This window comes from Cricetulus griseus, chromosome 8, assembly GCF_003668045.3.
Source record: "Cricetulus griseus strain 17A/GY chromosome 8, alternate assembly CriGri-PICRH-1.0, whole genome shotgun sequence".
NCBI lineage: Eukaryota > Metazoa > Chordata > Mammalia > Rodentia > Cricetidae > Cricetulus > Cricetulus griseus.
Window position 1 is genome coordinate 6,964,433 of NC_048601.1, and position 26,505 is coordinate 6,990,937.

The 26,505-nt window shown below is 42.3% G+C and overlaps 1 protein-coding gene across 6 annotated transcripts in view; it reads left to right on the forward strand.

The window, feature by feature from the left end:
• The window catches only part of Abcc9 (ATP binding cassette subfamily C member 9), a 107,086-nt gene that overhangs the window by 58,161 nt on the left and 22,420 nt on the right, over window positions 1–26,505 (forward strand). For all 6 annotated transcript variants that reach the window (XM_035448659.1, XM_035448661.1, XM_035448658.1 and 3 more), the window contains 10 exons: window positions 829–913; window positions 2,364–2,444; window positions 7,129–7,266; window positions 7,396–7,521; window positions 12,447–12,543; window positions 15,550–15,779; window positions 16,627–16,775; window positions 16,961–17,030; window positions 18,400–18,557; window positions 22,412–22,504. In XM_035448659.1, coding sequence (XP_035304550.1) covers window positions 829–913; window positions 2,364–2,444; window positions 7,129–7,266; window positions 7,396–7,521; window positions 12,447–12,543; window positions 15,550–15,779; window positions 16,627–16,775; window positions 16,961–17,030; window positions 18,400–18,557; window positions 22,412–22,504 — 1,227 coding nt within the window. The remainder of the gene's footprint in view (window positions 1–828; window positions 914–2,363; window positions 2,445–7,128; window positions 7,267–7,395; window positions 7,522–12,446; window positions 12,544–15,549; window positions 15,780–16,626; window positions 16,776–16,960; window positions 17,031–18,399; window positions 18,558–22,411; window positions 22,505–26,505) is intronic.

Genomic DNA, 26,505 nt, shown 5'->3' on the forward strand with positions numbered 1-26,505 from the left:
CTTGTTATTGTTTTTCTCATGTTGCAGGAGTGCCTAGTCCCCATCTCCACCGACAGCACCTGAGAAAGCCCAGCTGTGTTGTGTGTTTGATCTTCTTTTTGAAGATGCTAGCTTTAAGTTTTTTTTTAATAGAAAAATAAACTTGGATATACTTTTTAACATACAAAATGATGTCTCAGATATAAACTGCAATTGAACAAAATCTGGTTACTTAATGTACGTATAACCTCACACCACTACCCTCGTTTACAGTAAGATGAATGGAAATGAATACTTATCTAGGTGAGGCTCACGTTAACATGTTCAGGAGATGTTCCATTTCAGTCTAAGATACTACACTTGGGATTGTGAGCAGTGTGCAAATAATGATCAACAAACTCAAAGGCAAACCATGAATGAAGACCACATATGTACTCGTATATCTATATATCTATGTATATATCTATATATGAATTTATTCATTGTAAAGAAGAAGAGAATTATATTGTTTGCCAGAGAATGGAGATGGTGGGAGTTACTAAGTCACATAAACCAAATTCAGAAAGACAAATATTGAATGATTTGTCATCCTTTGGGTCCTAGGTTTCCTTAAAATAGATAACAAAACCTTTTAACCATGAATGTGACATGAGAGTTGTAGGGGGACTAGGAGAAGGGAGTAGACTAGAGGAGGCCGAGGGGCAGGAGAGAAGGGAGGGGAAAGGGAAGGGTCAGGAAGTAAAGAGAGGGAACAGAGAGGAGGGAGGTGAGTGACTGTTGTCAGAGTATATAATGCCCTTGAGAGAAGATCTTTATTTCAGAAGACCCTGAACGTCATTTCTCCCAAAGGTACAAAGCTGTCACCGACGCCTGCTCTCTTCAGCCAGATATTGATCTGTTACCATTTGGAGACCAAACTGAAATTGGAGAGAGGGTGAGCTCTGTGTAATTGAACTAAGCAATGCACAAAAATCAAGAGAAGTTGTCTGCTTGTCTCGAATCCTCACAAGAGCATAATGAAGGCTGGGGGGCTTACCAATTGTATGTTGTCCCAGGGACAAGCACCAATATGTAAGGACAGGCATCCTTTGAGTACCCATTGAGATCCCACTGTGCATGTCACATTGTGACAGCCACTCAGGACTTGTGGCAGCAGATGGCTGTGGGAGAGTGAACCATCCCCCCCGACTTTGACAGAGTATACTTTGGCTTACTGGTTCTGCCGACTTGAATTTCGTTGGAAACTGAAACGGCTTCTGACCGTTTCTTCTGTTCTCATCAGCGTCTATATTTTGTTGAAGTGTTATTTGTCTTTAAGCCCCTCACACCCCCTCCCTGTTTCATGCTGACATATTATTCTGAGCTGCTGAGAACATGCAGATCTGCCATCTTTATCACACTCATGACTAACAAAAATTGCAACCTTCATAGGTCCAAAGCTGTCCAAGGCCAAAGGTTGATGTGTGTTCTCTATTGTGATAATAAATTGGTGTTGTGGGTGATTTTGTCCTTGGCATAGGACAGCTGAGGACACAAAGGCTAAAGAACAGAGAAATTTCCCAAACACAGTCAGCTTTGGCTGCTTAGGACCAGCCGCCTGCTTAGTGACCATTCTCTGTTGCAGCTTCATATTTCATTTAGGAGGAGCAGCTTTCTGTCTCTGAGCCATAGCATCCACAGGTGAAGAAGGAGAACAATCTCCGCCTAATGGACCCTCTATGAGGAATAAAACAGAGAAAGTTGTAAAGTCACATATGCCAGCCTGGTACATACTCGGTGCTAAGTTAATGTTAATTATTAATTATCATTAATATTTCATCCCAAGAGAATACTGTAATTGAGTGCCACTTGGCATAACTTACAAGATCGGATTGAAGCAGTATGTGTTGAGATCTGGGGAGATGGCTCTTGCAGAAGACCTCAAGTTCAGTTCTGGTCACCCATCTAGGCAGCTTAAAACCTCTTGTAACTCCAGCTCCAAGGGATCTGACTCCCTCTTCAGACCATAAGCAACTTACACTCATGTGCACATACCACACACAGAAACACGCATAATTAAAAATAAAATTAAGAGCTCTGTAAAAAGAGGTATGCATCAAAGTATAGCTGATGAAAAAAAAAATTCAGAACTTGGAATTGCTTGTCTTTGGCATGCACCAAGCACATTGGTTACTAAGGCTTTTGTACGGCAGAGCTCCCAGTCAGTGTGAAAGGAAGGGTAACGTGAATGATCCTAGAGGGTTGACATACATCAAGCGTTGGCGTTAGAGAGAATTATTAGTGATGGTAAAAATGCTTAGAGAGACTTGTGTTTTAAAGGTTAACTTTACCACCGGATCTCTTATTAATGGTGGAAATGGGTGTTTCTGGTGTTTCTTTTCCAGGGCATTAACCTGAGCGGGGGTCAGAGGCAAAGGATCTGTGTAGCACGGGCGCTCTACCAGAACACTAACATTGTCTTCTTGGTAAGAACATGAACTTTAATTTTATTTACAACTTTATTTCTACCTCTGGACAAATGGGTCTTTAAAAGGTAAAGTCAAATAACTGAGGGAAAGCTGGTTTAATCTGTGCAATTACAGATAGAGATTAGGTAAACCTCCACAGTACAGTTCAGTTTATCAACACACAAAGCTGAGAGTTGGTAGATGCAGCCTGGTGTCCGGGAAATTACAATAAAAAGCACCAGGACACGGTAAGCAGTATCTTTTGAAATTTTATGCATGGTTTACTCATTTTGTGTGGGAAGGGGAGGCCTTGCTTGCTTGCCACAGTGCAAGTGTGGGAGATTGGGGACAAATTACCAAGTTGGTTCTGTCCTTTCAGCATCTGGGTCCAAAGGATCCAACTTAGGCTTGATTGTCAGGCTTGGTGGTAATCACTGCCAACGTCTGAACTGATTTGGCCATCCCTGGAGGTAAAGTGGTTTATCTGGGTTTCTTGACCAGGAGAATCATTAATGAGGGAGTGTGGATGATCTTGGATAACTGGGCAGAATGTCTCTTTTGTGTTTTATGGCAAAGAGATAAGGCTCAGAAAATAGACCCTTAGTGGACATAGGGGCATTTAATAGACATTCTGTTCCAATCACGTGCAGTTCAGGCTGTAGTTAAGAGTTATCTGTGACTCCTAAAATGACAATAATCTTCACTCAATGCTAATAGATCACATGTCTTGAAGATGATTCAGGTGGTTTTCATGTATTCACAGAGTTTGTTGATTATGTTGGCTATGATTTTGATCTGGTTTAGTTTGTAAAGGAGGTAGGGACCAAAATAACAGCATATGTATGTAGTGTGAATTCTAATTGCTCTTAAAGATCAGAGAAGCAGAGCAGCCAGCTACTAGTTCTCACCTCTACTGAGTCTTCAGATCAAATGAGCCATCCTGTCTCTAGACCGAATGCCATGAGCTCATGTCTCCTCCCACCTTATATTCCTCTCTCCCAGCCATGCCACTCCTACTCCACCTTCCAATGCTAGGATTAAAAGTGTGTGACTCCTAAGTACTGGGATTAAAGGTGTGAGCCACCACCGCCTGGCTCTATTTCTCTTTTAGACTAGATCAATCTTGTGTAGCCCAAGGTAGCCTTGAACTCACAGAGATCTTCCTGCCTCTGCCTCTCGAGTGCTGGGATTAAAGGTGTGGCCACCACTGCCTGGCCTCTGTGGCTAACTGGTGGCTAGCTCTGCACACTGATCTTCAGGCAAGTTTTATTTGTTAAAGCACAGACAAAATATCACCACATTATATAACATAGAAATTTTAGAGTGCAGCAGAGAATGTAAGCTTGGCTCTTTCCTGTGTCATCATTAACCTTCATTTGTAACTCTGCTCATAGAGGGTTTAGAACCCTAGGAGGGTCAAGAGCCCTTTTGGGGTCAAATGACTCTTTCACATAGGTCACCTAAGACCACTGTAAAACACAGATATTTTTATATTATGATTCATAACAGTAACAAAATTACAGTTTTTAAGTAGCAACGAAAAAGATTTCATGGTTGGGGGGTCACCACAACATGAGGAACTGTATTAAAGGGTTGCAGAATGAAGAAGGTTGGGAAACACTGTTTTAGACATTCACTTCCCTGTATCTCTTGAAACGCTTTAAAATATATGTTGGTTTTGGAGTTTCCTGCTAATTTGAATCCATTTAGAAGAGAATCTAGATAAATTGGAATTCTTTTTTAAATTAGAAACAATCTTATTTTACATGTAAATCCCATTCCCTCTCCCTCCCATCCTCCCATACCCCCGACTGACCCCCCCATCCCACCCCCTTTCTGCTCCCCAGGGAGGGTGAGGCCTTCCATGGGAGAGCATCAAAGTCTGTCACATCATTTGGGGCAGGGTCTAGGCCCTCCCCCATGTGTCTAGGCTAAGAGAGTATCCCTCTATGAACATTGGGCTCCCAAAGTCCATTCATACACTAGGGACAAATACTGGTTCCACTACTAGAGGCCCCATAGACTGCCCAGGCCTGCCATCCCAGCTAAGGCTGACACAAAGGGGTCACAAATTCAAGTCTGGCCCATAAAATGAGTACAAAGCCAGCTTGAGTAACTTAGCAGTATCTTGTCTCAAAATAAAAAGACAATTGAGGACATAGATCAGTGGCAGAGCACTGGCCCAGCATGCACAAAGCCATGTGTTCAATCCCAGGACTAGGAAAAGACACAAGCTGTGAAATCAAGTTACTTTCCTTTACAGTGATTAGTTATAACTCTCAGCTTGAAACATGTATAGTCACCTGGGAGGAAAATCTCAGTGGGAGGAAGGGGGTTTGTTTAGATCAGGTTGGTCCATGGGCAGCTCTGTGGGAATTGTCTTCATTTCATTAAGTGGTATGGGAGGACCCCACCCACAATGGGTGACACCATTCCCTAAAATTAATCTTCAGGATTAACCTGAAAGAATAGGGAGAGGAGTGATAAGCATTTGCTCATCACTCCTCCTTCTCTGCATCTGGATTCCAGTTCAGTTCAGTGTTTAGCTGTGGGTGTCTGCTTCTACTTCCACCAGCTGCTGGATGAAGGCTATAGAATGGCATATAAGTTAGTTATCAATCTCATTATCAGGAGAGGGCATTTATGGTAGCCTCTCCTCTGTTGCTTAGATTGTAGGCTGGTGTCATCTTTGTAGATCTCCAGACATTTCCCTAGTGCCTGATTTCTCTGTAAACTTAGCTGTCTCCCTCTATTTTGGTATCTCCTTTCTTGGAGAGCTCTTGATTTTAACTACCTTTCAGCTCTCTCATTTACAAGCACTCTGTTTGCTGTCTAATGACATCTCAATTCAGAATTGTGTGGAAAATTGACCTGAGTTATTGTAAAATCTCATTTCTAATTTGTATCTTTTTCCCTATGAAAAATTTATTATGCAAATGATTAGGGATATTTGGCCTGCATAACAAAAGACACCCTTGTTCTTACAGAAACCAGAAGCAGAAGTGTGTCAAAAGCAATCAATTTATCCCTGTAATAGTTATCTGAAGTTGCAAAACCAGTGGTTGCCTGGTAAACCTTGCAATTGAATTCTTGTAGCATCACTGCTGGGAGAAGGTAAACCCTGCCAGTGGTGTCCTGAAAGAGTGCTTGAGTCTTTTTTTTTTTTTTTTTTTTTTTTTACTACCAGCATGGGAACAGTGTATCTTAGAATGATTTATATTGCTACACAAACTGTCATTTTTAAGTAATCTGTCTTCAAGAAAAGCAGCCAGGGCTCTTGACCCCTGAGCCATCTCTCCAGATCCATCTGTGACAATTTTTTATTTGTTTTTGTTTGTTTATTGAGGCATGTTTTTTTTTTTTTCTGTAGCTTTAGAACCTGGCCTGGAACTTGCTCTGTAGACCAGGCTGGCCTCGAACTCACGGAGATCCTCTGCTTCCTGAGTGCTGGGATTAAAGGCACGCTTCATTTTTAAAAATGCTACAATTTTAAAAAGCAAGTTATTGAGCAGCAGGAAGACAGATTAACCTCTTTTTTTTTTAAAAGATTTTATTTATTTATTATGTATACAACATTCTGCTTCCATGTACATCTGCACACCAGAAGAGGGCACCAGATCTTATAATGGATGGTTGTGAGCCACCATGTGGTTGCTGGGAATTGAACTCAGGACCTCTGGAGGAGCAGTCAGTGCTCTTAACCACTGAGCCATCTCCCCAGCCCCCAGATTAACCTCTTAGATGCTCTACTTCATGGAATGTCTTAGAAATAGTTGATATTCATAAAAATGACCCAAAAGTTCAGAATAACTTCAAAACATTTCAATATCATGTAAAAATATGTTATAGTCTTCCAGAAAATTGTCACTGATCAATTTCACTCATTACTTTCTACAATAAATTCATAAACCCAGATAACATATAAACATATATTTATACCTGTATGTTAGGCATCTCTATACACACATATATACATACATGTAAAATGAGAATTGTCTTGTTAACTATTCCATTATCTAGAACATCCCTGTATTTATATGGTTTAAATAAACTAATGTGGGCTCATATCAGTTACTAAATGTATTTCCATAAAAGCCATCTAGGGTATTCATGAATTTACCCATCTCTCTGTGACTAGGATATCTAAAAAGGTAACTGTTTAATTACTTTACTCATGTTTATTCTTCATAAGATTGTTCTTAATACTTTAATAAAATGATCACTTATTGTTTCTGTTTATTGAGTGGAGAATAATTCAATGGTGGATACATATTGAGCTAATTGTATTACTCTCTGTAGTGGCTGTACATATACACTGACTCTAACTTCTAAATACAATTGCTTTATTTCACTTCTAATTAATCAGGCTTATGCATATAGACAACAGGATTGTGCTAAATTCTTTCAGAGTTATAATTTCTACATATGTGAGTATGTACCCCAGTATGTGGAGCTGATGGAATAGGAATCCAGCCACTCCACCCTTGCGCCCATATGTAGACACCAGTTCACATATTAAACAAGCAGGAGAACGACAAAGAAATAAATAAAGCAAAGAAGACATGTTCCACCACCCCCAGTTCTTCACTGAAAGCCCGGGTCATGTTTCTTTTTCTCATTTTTTAAAATTGGCTCTTTGAGCATTTTTAGCAGAGCCGAGCATGGGGTCGGCTCATCTCTCTTCCAACTCTCTGCGCTGCAGGACGACCCATTCTCTGCCCTGGACATCCACCTCAGTGACCACTTGATGCAGGAAGGAATTCTGAAGTTTCTCCAAGATGACAAGAGGACGGTTGTTCTTGTGACTCACAAGCTGCAGTACCTGACACACGCGGACTGGGTGAGATTTCCCGTGTTTGTGTTACAGTCCTGTCTTGGAGACACCAAGAAAGACTGCCTGAGACAACATTCGGTTGTTTGGCCACTTCCAGGTTCTGCTATGTTTCTCCTCATGCAACTCTTTCCTTAGATCATAGCCATGAAGGATGGGAGTGTGTTAAGAGAAGGGACTTTGAAGGACATTCAGACCAAAGACGTGGAGCTTTACGAGCACTGGAAAACTCTCATGAATCGACAGGATCAAGAATTAGAAAAGGTAAGAAGGGTCACAACGTTCTGTGTAGTAAGTAGAAATGTGACAGCTGTCTTCTGAAGCTCAAGATAATTGTGTCTTTGCATACAGTTATTGAACAGGCTACTTTGAGCCTACTATATTTTTGTTACCAGCACTCTTTCTGCCAGCCTGGTCCCACAGCTGAGTCACCCCAAATGAACACTCAGAGACTTATATTAATTATAATACCATTGGCCAATGGCTTGGGCTTCTTATTAGCTAGCTCTGTCTAAATTACTAACCCATAACTACTAATCTGTGTATTTCCGTGTGGTCTTATCTTGCCGGAGAACACCTGACTCTCCTCCTCTCTTCTGGGGATCACAAGATGACTCCTCTCTGCTTACACATTCCAGAATCCTCCTTGTCTCCTAGTCCCACCTGTCATTTTTGCCTCATTGGCTGAACAGTGCTTTATTCATTAACCAGTAAGAGAAACATATATACAGAAGACACCCCCATCACATTTTACTATTTATTTGTTAATTATTTGCTTGTTTGTTTATTGTATTCCAGTGTGTATTGCATGGATGGTGTGTGTGTGTGTGTGTGTGTGTAGAGACTGGCACATGTGTCAGGACTGGAGGAGCAATTCAATGTCATGTTCTGTCTCTCTCTGTATTATTCCCTTGAGAGAGGGTCTCTCGCTGAACCTGAATCTAGGCTGATGACAATACACACCATCATTGTTCCTGTCTCCACCACCCACACATAATGCTGGGGTTCCAGGTGTGAATGGACAGCCCTGGCTTTTTATATGGGTGCTAAGATTCAGGCTTAGGCTTTCCTGTTTGTGCAGCAAGCACTCTTCCCCACGGAGCTACCTCCCCATGCCCTGGCCTGTCCTACCTTATGCTGTCTTTTGGATGAAGTGTTACCTGAGTTTTGGCTCTGAACCATTTGGAATTATGTGTGTAGCTACAAGTTGAATGAGCTTGAGGCTCTCCTTATTTTGCTGATTAATCTCCTCTTTTCTCACGTGTGGTAAGATCATTTTCATGCATTGCCTACAGTCAGACAACCACAGTCAAGACAAAAGCCGAGGTGTCTTTGAGAGAAGGCAAAGCTGTGAGCTCTGGATGGAGTCACTGGGTGTGTCTGGAATAAGCCTAATGGGGCATGGAACTTAACAGAAGGAAAGACACACTATTTTTATCTTCTTTATACTCCACAGACTTTCTTAATACTCTCACAGTGAGGAAACACAGACAGTATTTTCTCACTTTTACAGAAATCTGGAGCATAGAGAAGTCAGCTGTATGGCACGCATTAGTGTACTGATAGGATTAAAAACCATGTCCACATCCAGGGTGGCTGTACCACACTGCAGCCATACTAAATGACACACTAATAGACTACTCTAATAGACTTGGAAACCAGAGTCACTTCAATTTGTGACTGGAAAAAGAAACAGGAAATTGAATTTTCAAATCTTTGAGAACTTTTGCTTTGGGGTTTGGCCTGGGAGATGTCCAGAATTCAGTGCAATGGCCAGGAATGAGCTTTAAAAATTAAAGTAAAAAAAAAAGTCACACACTTCTCAAAGTTTCTCTGCCCTGTGAGTTTCTAAAGATCTCAAAAGCACCCGCCCCCAGGAAATCTCCACAGAGAACAGGAGGGATGACAGGATCATCGATGGACGTAGGGTGTGAGGGAGTGTATCACAGTGTGCAGTGTCAATGCCCAAGGAAAAGGTGTGTGAGGGCGAGAGCTGGTGAGGAGCACCCTGAGGGGACTCCAACTGACAACCTTTGGTGACCAAGTGCCAGCGTGACATCATATGACGTCAGTTTCAGGGCAGGACAGTTTATCATTTCCTTTGGAAAGAAGGATCTGGAAACAAAACAGAGGGGAGAGAGAGAGGGAGAGAGAGAAAGAAAGAAAGAAAGAAAGAAAGAAAGAAAGAAAGAAAGAGAGACAGAGAGAGAGAGAGAGAAAGAGAGCGCATAGTCGGCTGAGTGGGATAAGCCAGGAAGAAAGTCTATTCAGTTGCATTTAGAGATGACGTGATTACTTGAGGGAGCACAACTTCCTAATCAAAGACAGAGAGTAGCGTATCTATTAAGCACGAGGGATGTGGACAAGCTAAGGCAGAGCCTGGAAGTAGAATGGAGGTCAGGGGAAGCCATTGGAATCCAGCACCTGCCTGGAATTCCCTTCTGAAGCTGGAGAGAGATTCTGCCACAGGGCCAGGTAGGCGGTAAGATGCTTGCTTTTCAAATATGAGAACCCGAGTTTTAACTCCTAGAATTCATGTTAAAAGCCAGACATAAGCGTGTGTGTGTGTGTGTGTGTGTGTGTGTGTGTGTGTGTGTGTGTGTGTGTAATCCAGAGCTCAGGAGGATCCTTGGGGCTTGCTGCTCAGCTAGTCTAACCAAACGGGTGAGCTCCAAGTTCAAAGAAAGTCCCTGCCTCAAAACAACAAGGGAGACAGCAATAGGGGAAAGCAAGTGATGACCCCTGACCTGTCCATGAATGCACTCTCACACAAATGTGCACACACACACACACACACTCACACACAAATGTGCACACACACACACACACACACTCACACACAAATGTGCACACACACACACACACACACACACACACACACACACACACACACACACCTGGAGTACCTTGCGGAAGGATTCTACAGAGACAGCTTTAGCTCTCATTTTGATCGTTCTATGTCAGGACAGAATGTCACCTATTCTCCAGAGTGAATTCTGCTTCTTGGCAGACATTTGACCACATTAGGAGACATTTGTGTTCATCAGAGTTGAGGCTGGGGGTGGCCTATGGATGCTGTGGACAAAAGAAAAGACAGAGTTGCTGCTGCTGCTGCTGCTGCTGCTGCTGCTGCTGCCATAAACGAGGACCCCCAAAGCGGCTGTCTGGCCCAAGCTCAGCAGTGCTGAGGAAGCCTCGCTCAGATATGAAGAGCAAATGGAGTGAGTGCAGAAAGAACGTGAGACAAAATGTCAGTCAAAGCCCTAGCAAAGGGCTTCAGAACGAACCGTCAGTGTGAATTAAGGGGAAAGAATGACAGGCTGTGCCAAAAAATGACCATGAAAATTGCAGTGAGGAGATCCCGTGTTTGGCTAATTCATGCGGCTGAGAACTCTGGTTTGGTGCTACTTTCATCTTGGATAGATCTTGTAAATATTCACTGAGTGAATGAAACTGAATTTGTATTTACTTAACCAAGGCACCAACACAATTTCAAATACTTATCCAGTTATTAGCTTATTTATGAAAATTTACTTTCAAGAACATTTGCCTTAGTTTTTTTTTTTTTTTTTTTTTTTTTTTTTTTTTTTTTCAAAGTAAAGTTGGGCTCACACATAATATTAAGGGATCCAGCAAAGAACTAAATGCACTTTTCTGTCTGGGTTTGTTCTATTCCATCCCATCATTCCCAAAAGAGAGAGGTCTTTGTCATTGACACTCGCAGGTCTTCACACCCTTAGGCAACACTAGCCTCTCTTGTCTTTGTGACATCTCTGGGAATGAAAGCTGTGCTGGGGATTGCTGCCCCTCTTCCACCCATGAATCCAGAAACTTTCTAGAATGGTGAGCCTTCTAAATAACACCTACTACATGAGGTTAAGAAAACAAATTCGTAGGGGCTGATGACCAAGTTTACTGCTTGTTGATGGAACCACCAAATTGTGTTCTGTTGTCTGCTTGTTTGTGTTTGATTTTGGATGTATTGGGACACACTTGGGGGGGGGGACACTGGTGGCTACTGTCACCTCCCATGGTTCTAGCCGGCTTGCTTGGATTGCCCATTGGGTGCCCTTCCAGAGGCAGGGGACTGTTCCCCAGCACCAGGTTTAATACACAATGGAACTTAGCCAATCCTGCCACCCCAGTTCTGAGGCTGGGGGATGAACAAGATGGAACCCTTCCTTTTTCCAATGACAATGACAAGTTCACCCAACCCTGAACACATGCCAATGCCATTTTGTGCTTTTCTTTCTTTTTCTGTATATCCCTTCCCTACAGTGTCCTCTAAGTCTCCTGGGCATGGAAGGACCCTATTGCTTATTTTTCCTAAATGACCTGTTTCCTCTGGTGACACTGAAGTCCCGTGTACAGCTCCCTCAGTGACAGGCTAAGGGAATCCATCTTGATTTACTCATTTATGGTCATAGTGGATGCATGGTGCAGTTTACCCAACCCAGAAATACATGAGGTTTCTGTTTCTTTCTTGAGATGGAATCTCCCTGTATAGTTCATGCTGGCCTGGAATGTCCAGTAATTCACCTGCCCTAAGCCTTCTGAGGGCTGAGGTGACAGGCATTTGTCATCATGCCTAGCTTAGATGTTTTTTTTGTTGTTGTTGTTTTGTGCTCTTTTTTTTTTTTTTTTTTTTTTTTTTTTTTTTTTTTTTTTTTTTTTTTTTTTTTTGCTTTTTTCAAGACAGAGTTTCTCTGTGGCTCTGGAGCCTATCCTGGAACTAGCTCTTGTAGACCAGGCTGGTCTCGAACTCACAGAGATCTGCCTGCCTCTGCCTCCCAGGTGCTGGGATTAAATGCGTGCGCCACCAATGCCCGGCTAACTTGGATGTTTTTAAAAGAAGAAATTTAACATAAGTGAATCCTCAGGTTAAAAAACTGTGTTTGAAATAGATGGGAACACAGGTTGTCTCAGGGGTAGTGCTGTGTTTGAAGGCTTCGGTCCCTGATGTTGTAGCTCCTTCTGGCTTCCTATGGCCCTACAAGTCTGAGCACAGAAGTCTTGTCTATAAATCTCCAGCACAATTTCTATAACAGCTTCTGTGACAGGAATCCTGTGTGTCTAGAGTGAGCAGAGAGCTTGGACCTGGTATAAAATCACTCAGCATGTCATTAATTGGTAAGCCAAACCATGCTCAGACAGAAGGTCCTTCAGTGAGAACGTATTTTTATCCACAGGACATGGAAGCAGACCAAACAACATTAGAGAGGAAGACTCTCCGAAGAGCTATGTACTCAAGGGAGGCCAAAGCACAGATGGAAGATGAAGATGAAGGCAAGTTTTTTTTCCTTTTTTCTTTATCTGAAACATTCATATAGATTAGTCTGTCATGAGGGGTTTTCTCAGGAAATTGATTTGTAAGTGTGCCATACACACACTCTTCACAAGGCCTAGTTTCACAAACTAAATGCATATTGAATGTGATAGAGTCAATGTAAGACTTATGTCCCTCAACAGCAGGCCCCTGTGAGGGGCACGCTCAGTGGGTGTCTATGCAGTCATACTGTGTGTCAAAGAGAGTGGAAAGACAAAAACAGGGATCTGAAAACAGAAGAATTGGAAAAGCCTAATAGAATGAGTGGATCAGGTTGTTACTAAGATATTGATTCTTTAAACCACAATACATGGAAACCTAGGAAAGGCAGTCCCTATATTTGAGTCATGCATGTGGTTTCCGTAGCACACTGATGAAGAATGAAGATGGTAGAGAGCCCGTATTTCACTCCAGTTTTTCACATCTAATACTGTATTTTGAAGAAGCAAAAAAAGATATACTACAAGTTCAAAAGCACACTTAAAATCATCACATTGTCTTGACATGAGTCACCAAGTTTTAAAATAAATCACTGAAGTTCATAGAATAAATGCATTCATTATGCTTTGTTTTCTGTGTAGTTTTTATTGACTGTTTCCTTTCCACTGGCCAACTAAGAAATAGGGAACATTATGATGTGAAGGCAGAAAACACCAATGAATGTTTATGAAGTTAAAAAAAATCTGCATGAAGGATGAATTTCTTTCATTTCAATTCTCAGTTTTGAAGCTTTTTCTTTTTTCTGTGAGCAGAACCAGGCTTCTGGAATTCTAAACCACTGGTGTGTTTTGGATGTAGAACTGTAGTCAATTATCATAAGTCTCACTTGTTGGAGATGAGAATTGATCACTGCAGAAACTGAGTCTGCTCTGGCTTGCCGGGTTAATCCTCCTTACATGTGAAAATAAAGCACTTGCCTTGGGGGGGGGCGTTCATGTGATGCACTACCATCAAGGACAGTGGCTGTCCCGACCTTAGGGCAGGGAGGGTGACCTTGGGGGGAGGTGTTCATGTGAGGTAACTGCAGATGCACTACCACCCAAGACAGTTGCTGTCCCGGGTCCTAACATTCTGAAAGCACCAGGGAGGGGAGAAGGGAGAAAAAGAATGTCTCCTATCCCTTAAACTTAAGGGATTGGAACTTAAAGCAGCATACATTCTATGTATGTTTCTACTTACAGCTGAGCAGCTCATGACATGGACAGATTAGGTACCAAGAAAGTGAACACCCATTGTGTTTGCCCAGCCACCATGAATAACGGAACTTTCATGTGGTGTGGACGTGGAGGGTAGATACTAGGGAGGCAGCTCCAAGTCTTTTAAGTGTCTACCATTTTTTATCATGCACATTTCTGTTCCCATACTTATGAGACAGAGGACATAGTCCTCCCAAAGAGAAGCTCTTCCACGACTCAGTCCTGTCCAGCATCCAGTTGAAATGGAAGTGCTGGTAATGGGCTGTCTTTTCCTCACATCCACACAGGATCCCTTTGGTCTGATGATTTACAGACAAAAGATTGTCTGTCCTTCCAATCTACAGCTTTGTGACTATAACAGTTACAGTAGTATGTGTACACACAACTTAGGTGTAGTACAAGATGCCTCTGGAGAAGGAGACCCGACAGTCAATGGGACATGCAGACAATAAGCCACGCTGAGAAGAAAATTGGAAGCTTCCCTGTAGTAACGGTGGAGAATATGCCTGCAATAATCAGTCTTGCAGTCTCTAAGTGGCTTAAACTTTTGATAGGATAACACTGCCCATTGACTCATGTGGGCATCAGCTCTGCCTTCTGGAATGTTCCGTCTTGATAGCTCTCCTCCAATGTAACGATAAATCTTTCTGCCAAGCCATCTGAGTTCTGCCCGCCGCATTAGGGCCCCAAATAACACACAGAGACTTATATTAGGTACAATGCTGCTGGCCAATGATTAGGATTTCTTATATGCTTGCTTTGTCTTAAATATCAACCATAGCCATAATCTATATATTTATAAAGACTTATCTGATCGAGGACGCCGGTGGCATGTGTCCTCTCTTTTCGGGCTTACATGGCAGCTCTAGAGAAGAGAGCAGGAGGAAGAGGACAATTTCCAGCTTGTCCCTGCTTATATTCTGAGTTTGCCTGCTATGTCACTTCCTGCCTGGAATCACAAGACTTCTTTACTACATTTCCCAGAATCCTCCTCGACTCCTAGTCCCACCAATCATTCTGCCTCATTGGCTGAACGGTGCTTTATTCGGCAACCAATAAGATAAACATGCACAGAAGGACCTTCCCCATCACTCCATGACCACATTGAAAGCAGGACAGAGAAACTATGGATTGGTGCTTCTAGGGTAGACACAAATTCCACAGCCGCCTTTCTCCTCGTGCAGATTACCAAGTTCAGAAAGCCATTGATTAGATGTTTGCAAACCAGGAGCATGTTTTCATTGGCAACACAATTCCACCACTAACTTAAGTGTCTGGAAATTACTGTATGGTCTATATGGTCTATATTCCACATATATGATCTATATGTGAAATTTTATACTTGTTCATTCATTCTTCATTCATTCACCTTTTATCTCTATTTCCTTCCTTCCTTCTTCCTTTCTTCTTTCTTCCTTCCTCATTTCCTCCATTTCTTCCTTTCTTCCCCTTTCTCTTTTGACTGGATCTCCCTGCGTAGCCTGTAGCTGGGGCTGGCCTTGAACTTCAGATCTTCCTGCCTCTGCCTCCCAAGTGCTGGGATTACAGGAGCATGCCACCATTTCTGACCATTTCCAACATATATATATATATATATATATATATATATATATTTAAATAACTGAAGTATGCCACTTAAACTATTTAAAATTTCCAAAGCTAAGTCTTCTGTAAACTTAAATATGGCTATGCATATTCTTGTTAGAAAAGAAAACGTATCTGGTGCCTATCTGAAGCTTACACAGGTTTGTTGTGTGTGTGAATGTGCAGAGGAAGAAGAGGAGGAAGACGAGGATGATAACATGTCAACCGTAATGAGGCTCAGGACGAAGATGCCCTGGAAAACCTGTTGGTGGTACCTCACTTCAGGAGGCTTTTTCTTACTCTTCCTCATGATCTTCTCCAAGCTCTTGAAGCACTCAGTGATTGTGGCCATAGACTACTGGCTGGCTACATGGACATCCGAGTACAGTATAAACCACACTGGGAAATCTGACCAGGTACGATGCTCCCAGAAACAGAGGCCCTCTGCTGAAGTCAGCTAACATCCAGAGGCTAGAGGAGTTTGCTGCAAGTTCAGAACGTTAGCAATGAGGGAACTACCTAAAACAGGGTAAACTGCCAACAATGTTAGACATGATGTTTCTGATTGTTTTTAATCATTTTAAATACTTGCTTACATTATTTTATTTATTACATAATTATATACTATATTTTAGGCGTCTGTGTGTAGGTACGGTGCACGTGAGCGCAGTGCCCATGGAGGCCAGAAAAGGAGCCATAGGCAGTTGTGACCCACCCAATGTGGGTTCTGGGAACTGAACACTTGTGCTCTGGAAGAGCAGCAAGCACTCTTAACTGCTGAGCCACCTTCAGAAGCATTTCAGCATAACATTTAGATACAGAGTCAAGGAGTTCAATATTTGTTTTGCATGTAATGTATGTTACTATCTTATATTAAATGTTAAACACATACAAAGGTGATCTTGTTATTCTGATGATTTTCAATTCTGGATCAATATATGGAGCAGTCATTCTGTGATCAAGGATGGGAAGCATGAGCTTGACAATGTAGAAAAACCAAGAGTCTGTCCCCAGCCTGAAAGATACATTGATCTTGCAGTCCTTAGGCCAGAACTTGCAGGCAGAAAAAGCAAGTGGGGGCTGCCTATCCTGTGGGACTGACCTGAAGGGGACACTGCCCTAGGTACCTGCCACATGTCTTCAGCTGTATAAACGCAAGCAGGACAGGATGTTGACAAGCTGTCTTATTGTGATGTTTTGTCTCTAGTTAGGAAAAGCCCAGATGATCATTTCATGTCAACTTCCCATGCTGCCTCTTCCTAGACTTTCTACGTGGCTGGATTTAGCATTCTCTGCGGAGCGGGCATCTTCCTTTGCCTCGTCACCTCCCTCACTGTAGAATGGATGGGCCTCACAGCTGCCAAGAACCTCCACTACAATCTCCTGAATAAGATCATTCTTGGGCCAATAAGGTAAAAAAGAAATGTAGCGATCTCTCGTCCCTATGCATGTAGTTAATAAAAACATACATTTAAAAGTTGAAGTGTGGAAGTTTAAAGAAGAAAATAGCCATTTTCAAGACTCTAGATGTCCCTCAGTGGTGCTTCTGGTCCTGGGCATCCACATCACCATACTCTTTGATCTCTTCCCTGTCTAGGTTCTTTGATACCACACCTCTGGGACTGATTCTCAATCGGTTCTCTGCTGATACTAATATCATTGACCAGGTGAGTACCCGAGCTGCTTCTAAGACAAATTCCTCAGTGTAAACTAAACAGCATTTCAAACAGGGCCTGATGACTATTGGTAGTAGAGGATTTCTAGAATTAAAATTAGGACCCATTTGCTCTCATGTAAAAATGAAAAAAAAAATAGAACAGGGTAAAATTTCTGTCGGTGTGTTTATGTGTGTTATATGCACACGACATACAAGAGCACACGTGTGTGTGTGTGTGTGTGTGTGTGTGTGTGTGTGTGTGTGTGCATGTTAGCCAGAGGTTGACATTAGGCATGTTCTTCAGTTGTTCCTCATCTGAATTATTACGTCTTACTGCCTTTTAAATTTTGAAATTGTATGTATGGGTTTGTGCACGTGAGACCCTTTCTGGGTTGTGGGGTGGGGTGGCCAGGGGCCTGCTAGTCAGCCACTGTGCAAAAATGCCATCTCAAAGGTTCACTGAGAGACCCTGACTCAAAAAGTAAAGTGAATAACTATTATAGAAGATGCCCAGTGTTGGCCTCAGGCTGCCACATGGGCAGCCATACCAACTCACACATGTGCAGATGCACACACAAATAGTACATGCAGAAATTTAACACAAGACAAATGTAGCATCTTTAATCCTCGAGAATCATTAATGTTAAAACTAAAGATTTTGAGACAATTATCTATAAAATATAGAACAAATGACTATAGAATAAAGATAGCCATATAAAGCCATAACATGGTAAAGTAAAAGATAGCCAGATAGTTTTGGAACCATGAGCTGTAAAAGATCTTTTGAATTAATGTGGAACACAGCAAGAAAATGAGAGAGAGAGACAAATAGAAATAACTATGTAAAAATTTAAACTTTGATAGAGCTGAAAGAACCAAGACAAATTTAAATTGTAAGATAAAGATAAACACAATATATAAATAGCATCAAAACTCAATAAGGAAAAGACAAATAATCTAAAGACATTCAAAGGACACAAGCAGCTACGAGAAAAATAACCTATGTGTTTTTACAGTAGAGGAACAGGTGAGTTTTGAATAATATATATCCATTAAAAAGAAACGTTTGAAAACACTGACATGGAAATACCTACAATCCATCATAGTAAAACAAAACAAACACAGGGGCAAAAAAAGATTTATAAACATTCATACAAAATATCCAAGATAAGTAGGTGGAAACATGTCAGTGATCTGTCCATTGATACAGCTACTAAACTGGAGGCGTGTGGGGTTGTTCACAATAGACCTGTGTATAGACTGTTTTGTCAGCCCATATTACTTAACATTAGTGTAAAAATGAGTGTTTTTATTGCATTGTCATGGACGTTGCTGCTCATGAGCTGAAAACACTATCCTTTGACTTCTCTCCTCCACAGCACATCCCTCCAACCTTGGAATCACTGACCCGATCCACCTTGCTCTGCTTGTCTGCCATCGGGATGATCTCCTACGCTACGCCCGTGTTCCTTGTCGCCCTCGTGCCCCTTGGTGTGGCCTTTTATTTCATCCAGAAATACTTCCGAGTTGCTTCTAAGTAAGTAAAACTATTCTTCCCTCTCCAAAAGCCCGAATATTCGACTCATTGGGAACTGCTTTTGCTCAACTGTTTCTTTGTTTTGCAAACTAAGGTGGAGAATTTAGAAGTGCAACGGGTTTTGTTCAAACCTTATGTCACAATGTGAGATCTAATGTCATTCTTTCTATATCTGTTTGTCTGGTTCTTCCTGGCCCTTGGCACATACTAACATATCATTCAGTTTGCTAACAATTTGTCTATTGAGATAGATGTACCAGCTTTTTCATTCCTTGGTTCTTTTTCTGAATGTAACGTTGGCAGGAAACTCACAAAATCAAACATAGTCCTGAAGAGTGAGCAATTCTTAACCAATATATTTCAAAGCAGGAACAAAGGTTAAAGTCGCAGCCCTTCAAATCATGTAGTAAGTATGAAATAGTACAATAAGTCAGACAAAGACATAAATCATTCTTGACTATGCAGTTGGATAATCTTGAGTGTCTGAGAGACACACCATCATGTTAAGAGCCTGGAGAATTTGAGTTCACAGAATTTTTCATGTACCTATTAATCCAGTCAAATAAAGGAGCAACATTAGTTTTAGTGTTTCTGTTAATATAGGAATTATTGTTTCCCTGAGAAAGTGAATGATTAATGATCAACAGTGTCCGCTGTTGTAAGCTTGGAAGTTGGCATTTAGAACTTTCTTGAAGAATGCTTTACTATTGCAGGGACTCTATTTCAGCACTCAGTAAACACTTGCTGTATTACCAATAGCTGCATCGAGCCACGTGGTGGGTGATAAAATACCTGTTCTCAACAAACCCATCTCTTGTTAAGATAAAGCTGTATATGCAGCCATCGTTATAAAAAGTATATGTGAAGTATATAAGATAAAGCCATATATGAAGTAACACATAGATTAAGCTAGAATAAAAGGCAAATGTGTTTTTTTAGGAGACTGTACATACTTCATGTACAAAGTACATGCAAAGAAGTACATACAGTATATGCAAAGTACATACAGTGCAAAGAAGATAAAAGTTACATGGGGAAGAGCAAAGACAACAGAAGGGCTCTAGTGAGGTCCCCTGGACACACAGACAGTATTTTAGAATATTTCTCTCCCAGGGCTGTGAGTTAAAGAGTTCTTCATGTACTGGCGATGTGTGTTTTATTTGAGTGGTTTTCCCCTTCCCTCCCTCCCTCCCTCCCTCCCTTCATTCTTCCTGTTTCCTTCCCTCCTTCCTTCCTGTTTCCTTCTGTCCTTCTTTCTGTTTTTTTCGTTTGTTTGTTTGTTTGTTTGTAGCAAATTCAGACCAAAAGGCAGCAGTAGATTTCCACTTCCATTTCCTCTGGCGTTTATGCTGACACTCTGCACTGCAAGGCCAAGGACTTAGGACTCAGTTGAGGGCCGCTGGCTGATTTGCAGAGAGCCAGTGCCTCCCAACACTTACACCAAGCATTTGTATCTTACTGCAACCATAAGCCTCATTCGAACCTATTTTTGCCATTACCAAGATAAGCTGACCAGGGAGTGTTAGGCAACGATCTCTCACCCACCACAGATGTGACCTGTGAGCTTTGCTCCTGAAACATAGTCTGAGTCAGTTGTCCACATGAGTATAACAGAGGGTATGGTCTTTTCAAAATGTTGTATATAGAATTTTAATTTTTAGTGCTAGTGAAAGAGGTAAAGGACACACATAGAATTTGTTAAGGGTCAACTGTAACATGACAATCACTTTTTTTTAAGGAATTAGAGTTGATAGCAGATTCAGCAGCCATTCCAGTCTTCCCATTCTCTGGAAGTCAGCAGACAACCAATGACCAATGATATGAAATCTTACAGGCTCCAGAATTGATTGGCCCAGGGGAAAAGATCACCGAGCTGAGCAGACTTTTTTTTTTTTTTTTTTAATTTTTTATCTCAAAGGGAATTGAAGTGAGGAGCTCACAGCAGGCAATCACGTGACCCTTAATGTCTAAAGTCACAGTTCTAGTGGGTGCTTAACTGTATGCTTCCTTCTTCCGAGAACACAGATCAAGCTGTGCCTTCACGTTCTGGGTTTCACACATGACACATGACACCTCTGTAAACAAAGATGGTTTATTTGCAATGTTTTTCTCCAGCCCTGACCTCAGTTAGTGGCTTTGGCTATCTGCGGTTAGTGTCAGCTGTGCCAATAGCCACCTGTTTTTGTTTAAGGAAGGGAAAGTGCTCGACTTCCTTTGCTGTCTTCACCACCTTTCCCCTGTGTTCTCCTCCCCACTTCTGCCATTCCTGAAGTGAGCCAAATCCTTTTCAGAAACTCAGAAAGAGAAGCCTTTGCACTTGTCTGTGGGATTACACAGCCAGTCAAGAATGGCCCCTGTGGCTGATGCTGTGGACCAGCAGTTCATAGGATACTCACAAGTGAATGCAAGGGCCGCCCTTCCAGTCCTCCAGACCCCCCACCACCTCATGACCTGCAGAAAGGGGAAGAAAAAAGAGAAATGTTTTCTAACAATTGGCTTAACTCAGTTTTATCTTCTAGAAATGTAAGCTTATATGGCTTAAAGAAAGTTGTTGACCTTGGCATGCCTATGAATGCCTGTCACTCTAGTGGATGGAAGGTTGAGGCAGGAGAATCACCGTAAGTTTGAGGCCAACCTGGAATACACATTGGGCTCCTACAAAAATAAATGAAAAATTTAAGAGGAAATTCATGAATACACATCTTGTGAAAAGGGCTCCATTGGTCATCTTGAGATATTTCTATTTTTAAGTAGGTTATGGAGACACGTATATGTGTGTGTGTGTGTGAACGTGGGTGTTAGTTCCTTGGAACAGTGAAAGTTCCTTGGAAACAGGGATTCCACTCACTGTGGCCAGCGCCAAAGCTATGGTTGATTTCTCCCTGTGATCTCTTCTCTCGCTCTCTCTCTGTCCTTCAGCACTGGTAGGTAGCAGTTATGTTTAAGTCTTTTGTACTGGAAACAGCCGAGTGACTTTGGTATAACTACTGTACCCTGGTCACTCATGAAGCTCCCTCTAGCAACCAACTTCCCACCATCACTGTACCCTCTTCTTTTAAATTGATTAGCAACTTACTAACTCAGAACTTTAAAGACCTCTCCCGTAGACTGTCCCAACTCTCCCCACTCTCCCATTCTTCACATTATTGATGAGGCTCAGCTCTTCTCATTTTACTTCTGTCCAGTGGCATTTTCGTTTGGTTAAGAATTCTCTACAGTCCAGTGTCACATTTACAAGACTGTACCTTGCGCTGGATATGGTTTGCGCGTGCCTGTAATCCCAGCACATGGTAGGTGGGAACAGGAGGATCCAGATTGCAGTGACATCACTAGTGACGTTGTGAGTTCAAGGCCAGCTTGGGTTACATTAGATGCCTTCTCAATAAACCAACTCCTCTCCCCGAACAATAACAATAAGAAGACCATACCCTTCACAGAGTTATTTTCACCAGTTCATCCATTCGGAATCAAGCTTATTTCATTATTGCATTTGCATTTTTATTTTGTCATGGTAACTCTTTTACTAAAGCACTCAATTAACACTAAGGATGAAGGAGAAGATGGGTGTGTAAGGGTTACAGGTCCACACTTCGTTTATGGTGTCTACAAATCTCCTAGTCTTATGTCACAGCTAAAACACATTGGCTGTGGGGACCCAGAGTGAGCCAACAAGTCATATTCTCACAGGAAACACTTTGATCAAGCTTTTAAAGCATGCCAATTTAGAGGACGTAGGTAAGAGGTGGATTACAGGCGAATGGGACAAGAGCAAGCACAGGGTCTGAGAACTTGCAAGTTCAATGGTGGCCTCAGAACCTGGAGGCAGGTGACACATACTGTTGCCTTTGTCCTAGGGATCTCCAGGAACTTGATGACAGCACCCAGCTGCCCCTGCTTTGCCACTTCTCAGAAACAGCTGAAGGGCTCACCACCATCCGGGCCTTCAGGTGAGTAACACATCTTCAGATTGCTCAGGAGGGTGCAAATCCATCCACAAATGTCTATCAACAAATGATAGCTGTCTGCCACCCTTCTGGGGGCGGGCTATGTTTCTCACGGTGAGCTACAAAATGGCAATATGAATGGACATTGCTTAGAGTTACTTATCTGGCAATGATGAATTGACAGAATGGAAAGGGATTAGTTTTGTGGCTTAGACAAGGTTTTCTAATTCCAAAGACTCCATGTCCTCATCTGGAAAATGGGGGATCAGTCTTGTTTATTGCAGCCATTGGAAGGATTGACATAATACATGTAATGAATGAAGGAGAATCACTGTTGAAGCACTCAATAAACAACAATATAAATCTGTAGATGGTGATAGTAATAATGACACCTACAGAAAGAACACCATTACACCAACGTTACTTTAGAAGTTAATTCAGCCAAGCTTGAAAGTAATCCTAGCACTCAGTGATGGTCACGGTGGGGATGTAGACAGGAGTGCCTAAGAATCTCACAAGAATAGAGAACAGATCAGAAAGGCACTGTGCAAATTAGACAAGGATGGTTTTGTCAATGCAATTAGATAAATGAGCATGTTAAGACTGGAATGACAACAGTGGTAGAAACAGAAAAGAATGCGAAGACATTAAAGGTGTTCTCTGGATGAGGAAACCCCAGGGCCAGTCACGACCTTAACAGGAACAGAACTGGTCAGGAGGGATGAGGTCAGAATTCCGAGGGTGGATTAACTAGAAGTAAAGCCATGGAGCTGGTGAGGGAAGGCTCCTCTATCAAGAAACTTAGATGGCAAAGGGAGGAATGAAAAGATTTCCCCCTGCTTGGGGGTTCATTTGTTTGTTTGTTTGTTTGTTTGTTTGTTTGTTTTCAAGACAGGGTTTCTCTGTGGCTTTGGAGGCTGTCCTGAAACTAGCTCTTGTAGACTAGGCTGGTCTCAAACTCACAGAGATCCACCTGCCTCTGCCTCCCGAGTGCTGGGATTAAAGGTGTGCGCCACCAACGCCCGGCTGGGGTTCATTTTTTTAAGAGAGTAATGAGCTAGAAAATTTTCATGGCCAATGGGAAGATGAGACTGGTAGGCAGGATAGGGCAGTTGATGAGTCAGGTTTTACTACAGAGTGACAGGGGTGTGGCCAGGGGGAGAGGCTGTCTTTCTTGAAGGGGTTTTGGTACTGCGTGCCTCTGAGAAAGATGGAGGGATATGGGGGTTTGGGCTGCTGGGAGTGGACAGCAGGAAACTGACGGCTCAACACATCAGAGACTTTTTCCTCTCTCCCTGCCGGACAATGTAGCTCATCTTCTGAAACTGCCAAGGATGGGAATCGGGGAGGGCATCCTGAAAATTTTAAGAGAGATTTCGAAAAGAAGAGGAAATGGACCAGGGGTCAAGGTCCAACTTGTTAATTTCCCTTATTCACTAGACACATGGGGCAGAATTCAGTGACTTGTACTTCGAGAAAGACTAGATAGCTGCAAGAAAAGAAAAATATTATGTGTTAAACTTCAGTGCTTGGATCATAGTTGTGGAAACAAAGATGGTCAAACTTCCATCGAGAATTATCTCGTCTGTGTCTACATCCAGAATTAGAGCCCTCATATTTATTCCAAAAGTCAATGTTAAATATTATAAACAACAGCATTTTCAGTCACAGTAAGTATTTTTTAAAAGATGGTGATGGCCAGCTTGCTGTGGATAAGTTTCTAGAATCATTAGGGTTAGTATTCATAGTCAAGAATGAAGCATGTTCTTGCTGGCTGGAGAGATGTATAATGATTAAGATTCTCTTGCAGAGGATCAGGGTTTAGCTCACAGTACCCCCATCACAGCACCCCACCAGGTGGCTCACAAAAGCCTGTCTAATCCTGTCTTCTTTACCCACAGGTACCTGCACACGTGTGCACCTAAACATACACACACGCATGAACAAAGTTAAAACAAATCATAGAAAATGATTAAAGATAATTAAACACAGTTTCCCTTATCTGCTCCTTTCTATGTCTACCCAGTATTCCCTGGGCCATCTCTCTCGCAAGGATGTCTTTTCTGATTGGACTTTCTGTTCGTTCTGCACCCGGGCTCAGGGCACGTGTGCACACATTTAGTCATTTGCAAGGAAAGTATGGCAGCTAAGTTAGACTAAGTTGTGAGTGACCTTTGCTGTTGCTTTATTATTATTCTTCTGTCTGACAGAATAGAGGTCTAAGAACATTCAGAAGATGAGCTGGATGCAAATGAAAAGATACAGGCTGACTGTGTCAAAGTTTCCATTAGGAAAACAGCAGGTTTCTTGCCAAATAGAAACAGAGAAAGAATGCTCACTGGGCTTCCTCCCCTCCTTCTCCCTGCTGCTTCAGGCCGTTGCCAGTTCCCTACAAATGTGTGGAGTGTTAGAGATGGAACTCACTCAACAACCACAGAAGGACGAAGGTTCAGACAGAGCACGCTGTCAGGACCAAGGTTTAAGAGCATGGTTTCCCAGCTTTGCTCCTCCTGGATGTGTTTGTCCAGTGAGGAGAGAAGCCTGCCCAGTCCAGGAAAGCAGTGGGTTTTCTCACTCCCAGGTTTTCTCCTGTCATCCAAGGTGCTTACCATGCCTTGTTCACCTGAGGAACCCAGTGTCATCCCCTAAGACTACACCGGACCATCTTCCCTATGTTCTAGGAAGTCTGGCTTAGCCCTTCCCTCTCCCTACCCCATATCTGGTTCTCTGTTCAGACCCTCCAATGTACCTTTCCCCTTTATGTTTTGGGGACCATTAATGAAAGGTCCCAGGTTTATCACCCTCACTCGTTGGTACAGTTTCTCCCATCCTGAGAAAAACATGGTGTATCTCCAGAGCCTAGCACACTGTGGAGAACCACCAGACTAAATGTGTCTGAGTGAGTAGTTGCAGATACTCTAGCAAGCAAGTCTACCTGACACGCCCGGGCAAGCACACAATTGTGACACTCACAAAACCCTTCACAGCTCGTCCCCACTGCTGCTGTAATTCTACAACCTCCTAAGCCCTTCACCTTTCAGTAATTCACTGTGGTTCCCGTCAAGGTCATCTGGAAGGCAGATGAACTCCTTAGTCCCAAGCCACAGTGCTGCCATTCTTCGGCACAGGTCCCTCTGGACGTGGCATTTAGTTCAAGGCCACATAACTCAATGTGAAGTAATGGTTTGGCTCTCAGTGCTGAATTTTCTGATCACTGTAGATCAGACATTGCTGTCTGACCAAATTATCTATCTGGCTTGGCATACTGGGATGATCAGATTGATTGGAGAGATATCAAGGATCTGCTTTATATTGGCCTGTATGGACTCTGATGGAGGGCCAAAAGACACTCCACCCAGGACTTCGCCACTCTTTGATGCAAGTGATGAGTTATTTAAAAGTTTTGCAACTTTACTGGAAGATTTTACAGGACTAGGGGACCCTTTCAGCAAGTGAGACTTACTAGCAGGTCGGAAATTCCTCACAGAAATGACCTGTAGATGGGTTAGGTCAGAGTAGCCGTGGCCACAGAAAGGGAAAAGGCAAACTTAGCCGGACATGCAACCAACTTTCAAACCAGCTATTTTCCAGCTCTCTGTTGTTTCCATTATTCAAGGAAGATAATTACAAAGTAAGGATATTTTCGTTGCTTAGAAAAGATGCATTTCAGCATATACATGTGTGAAATCATGCCTGACGTTCCAGTACATAATAAGGTGCTTCTTGATCTCTAAAAAGCTTTTCACTGCATATATGCATTGTAAGTGGTAATGCAAGAGTTTTGGGTGTAGGGTGAAGCATGCTCACAGACGTCTGCTGACATAAATGTTATTCCTAGTTCTGCTGGTAAAATAAGCTGCACAGAATTTTATGTGATTATTTTAAACACCGAAGATAGGCATCATTTTTTTTTCAGTGACAGTATCTCCATCACCATGACCATTAGGGTGAGACATCTGCCTAGCCCTGGAAGACGCAGACTTTTTCTGTCATGTCACTCGGGG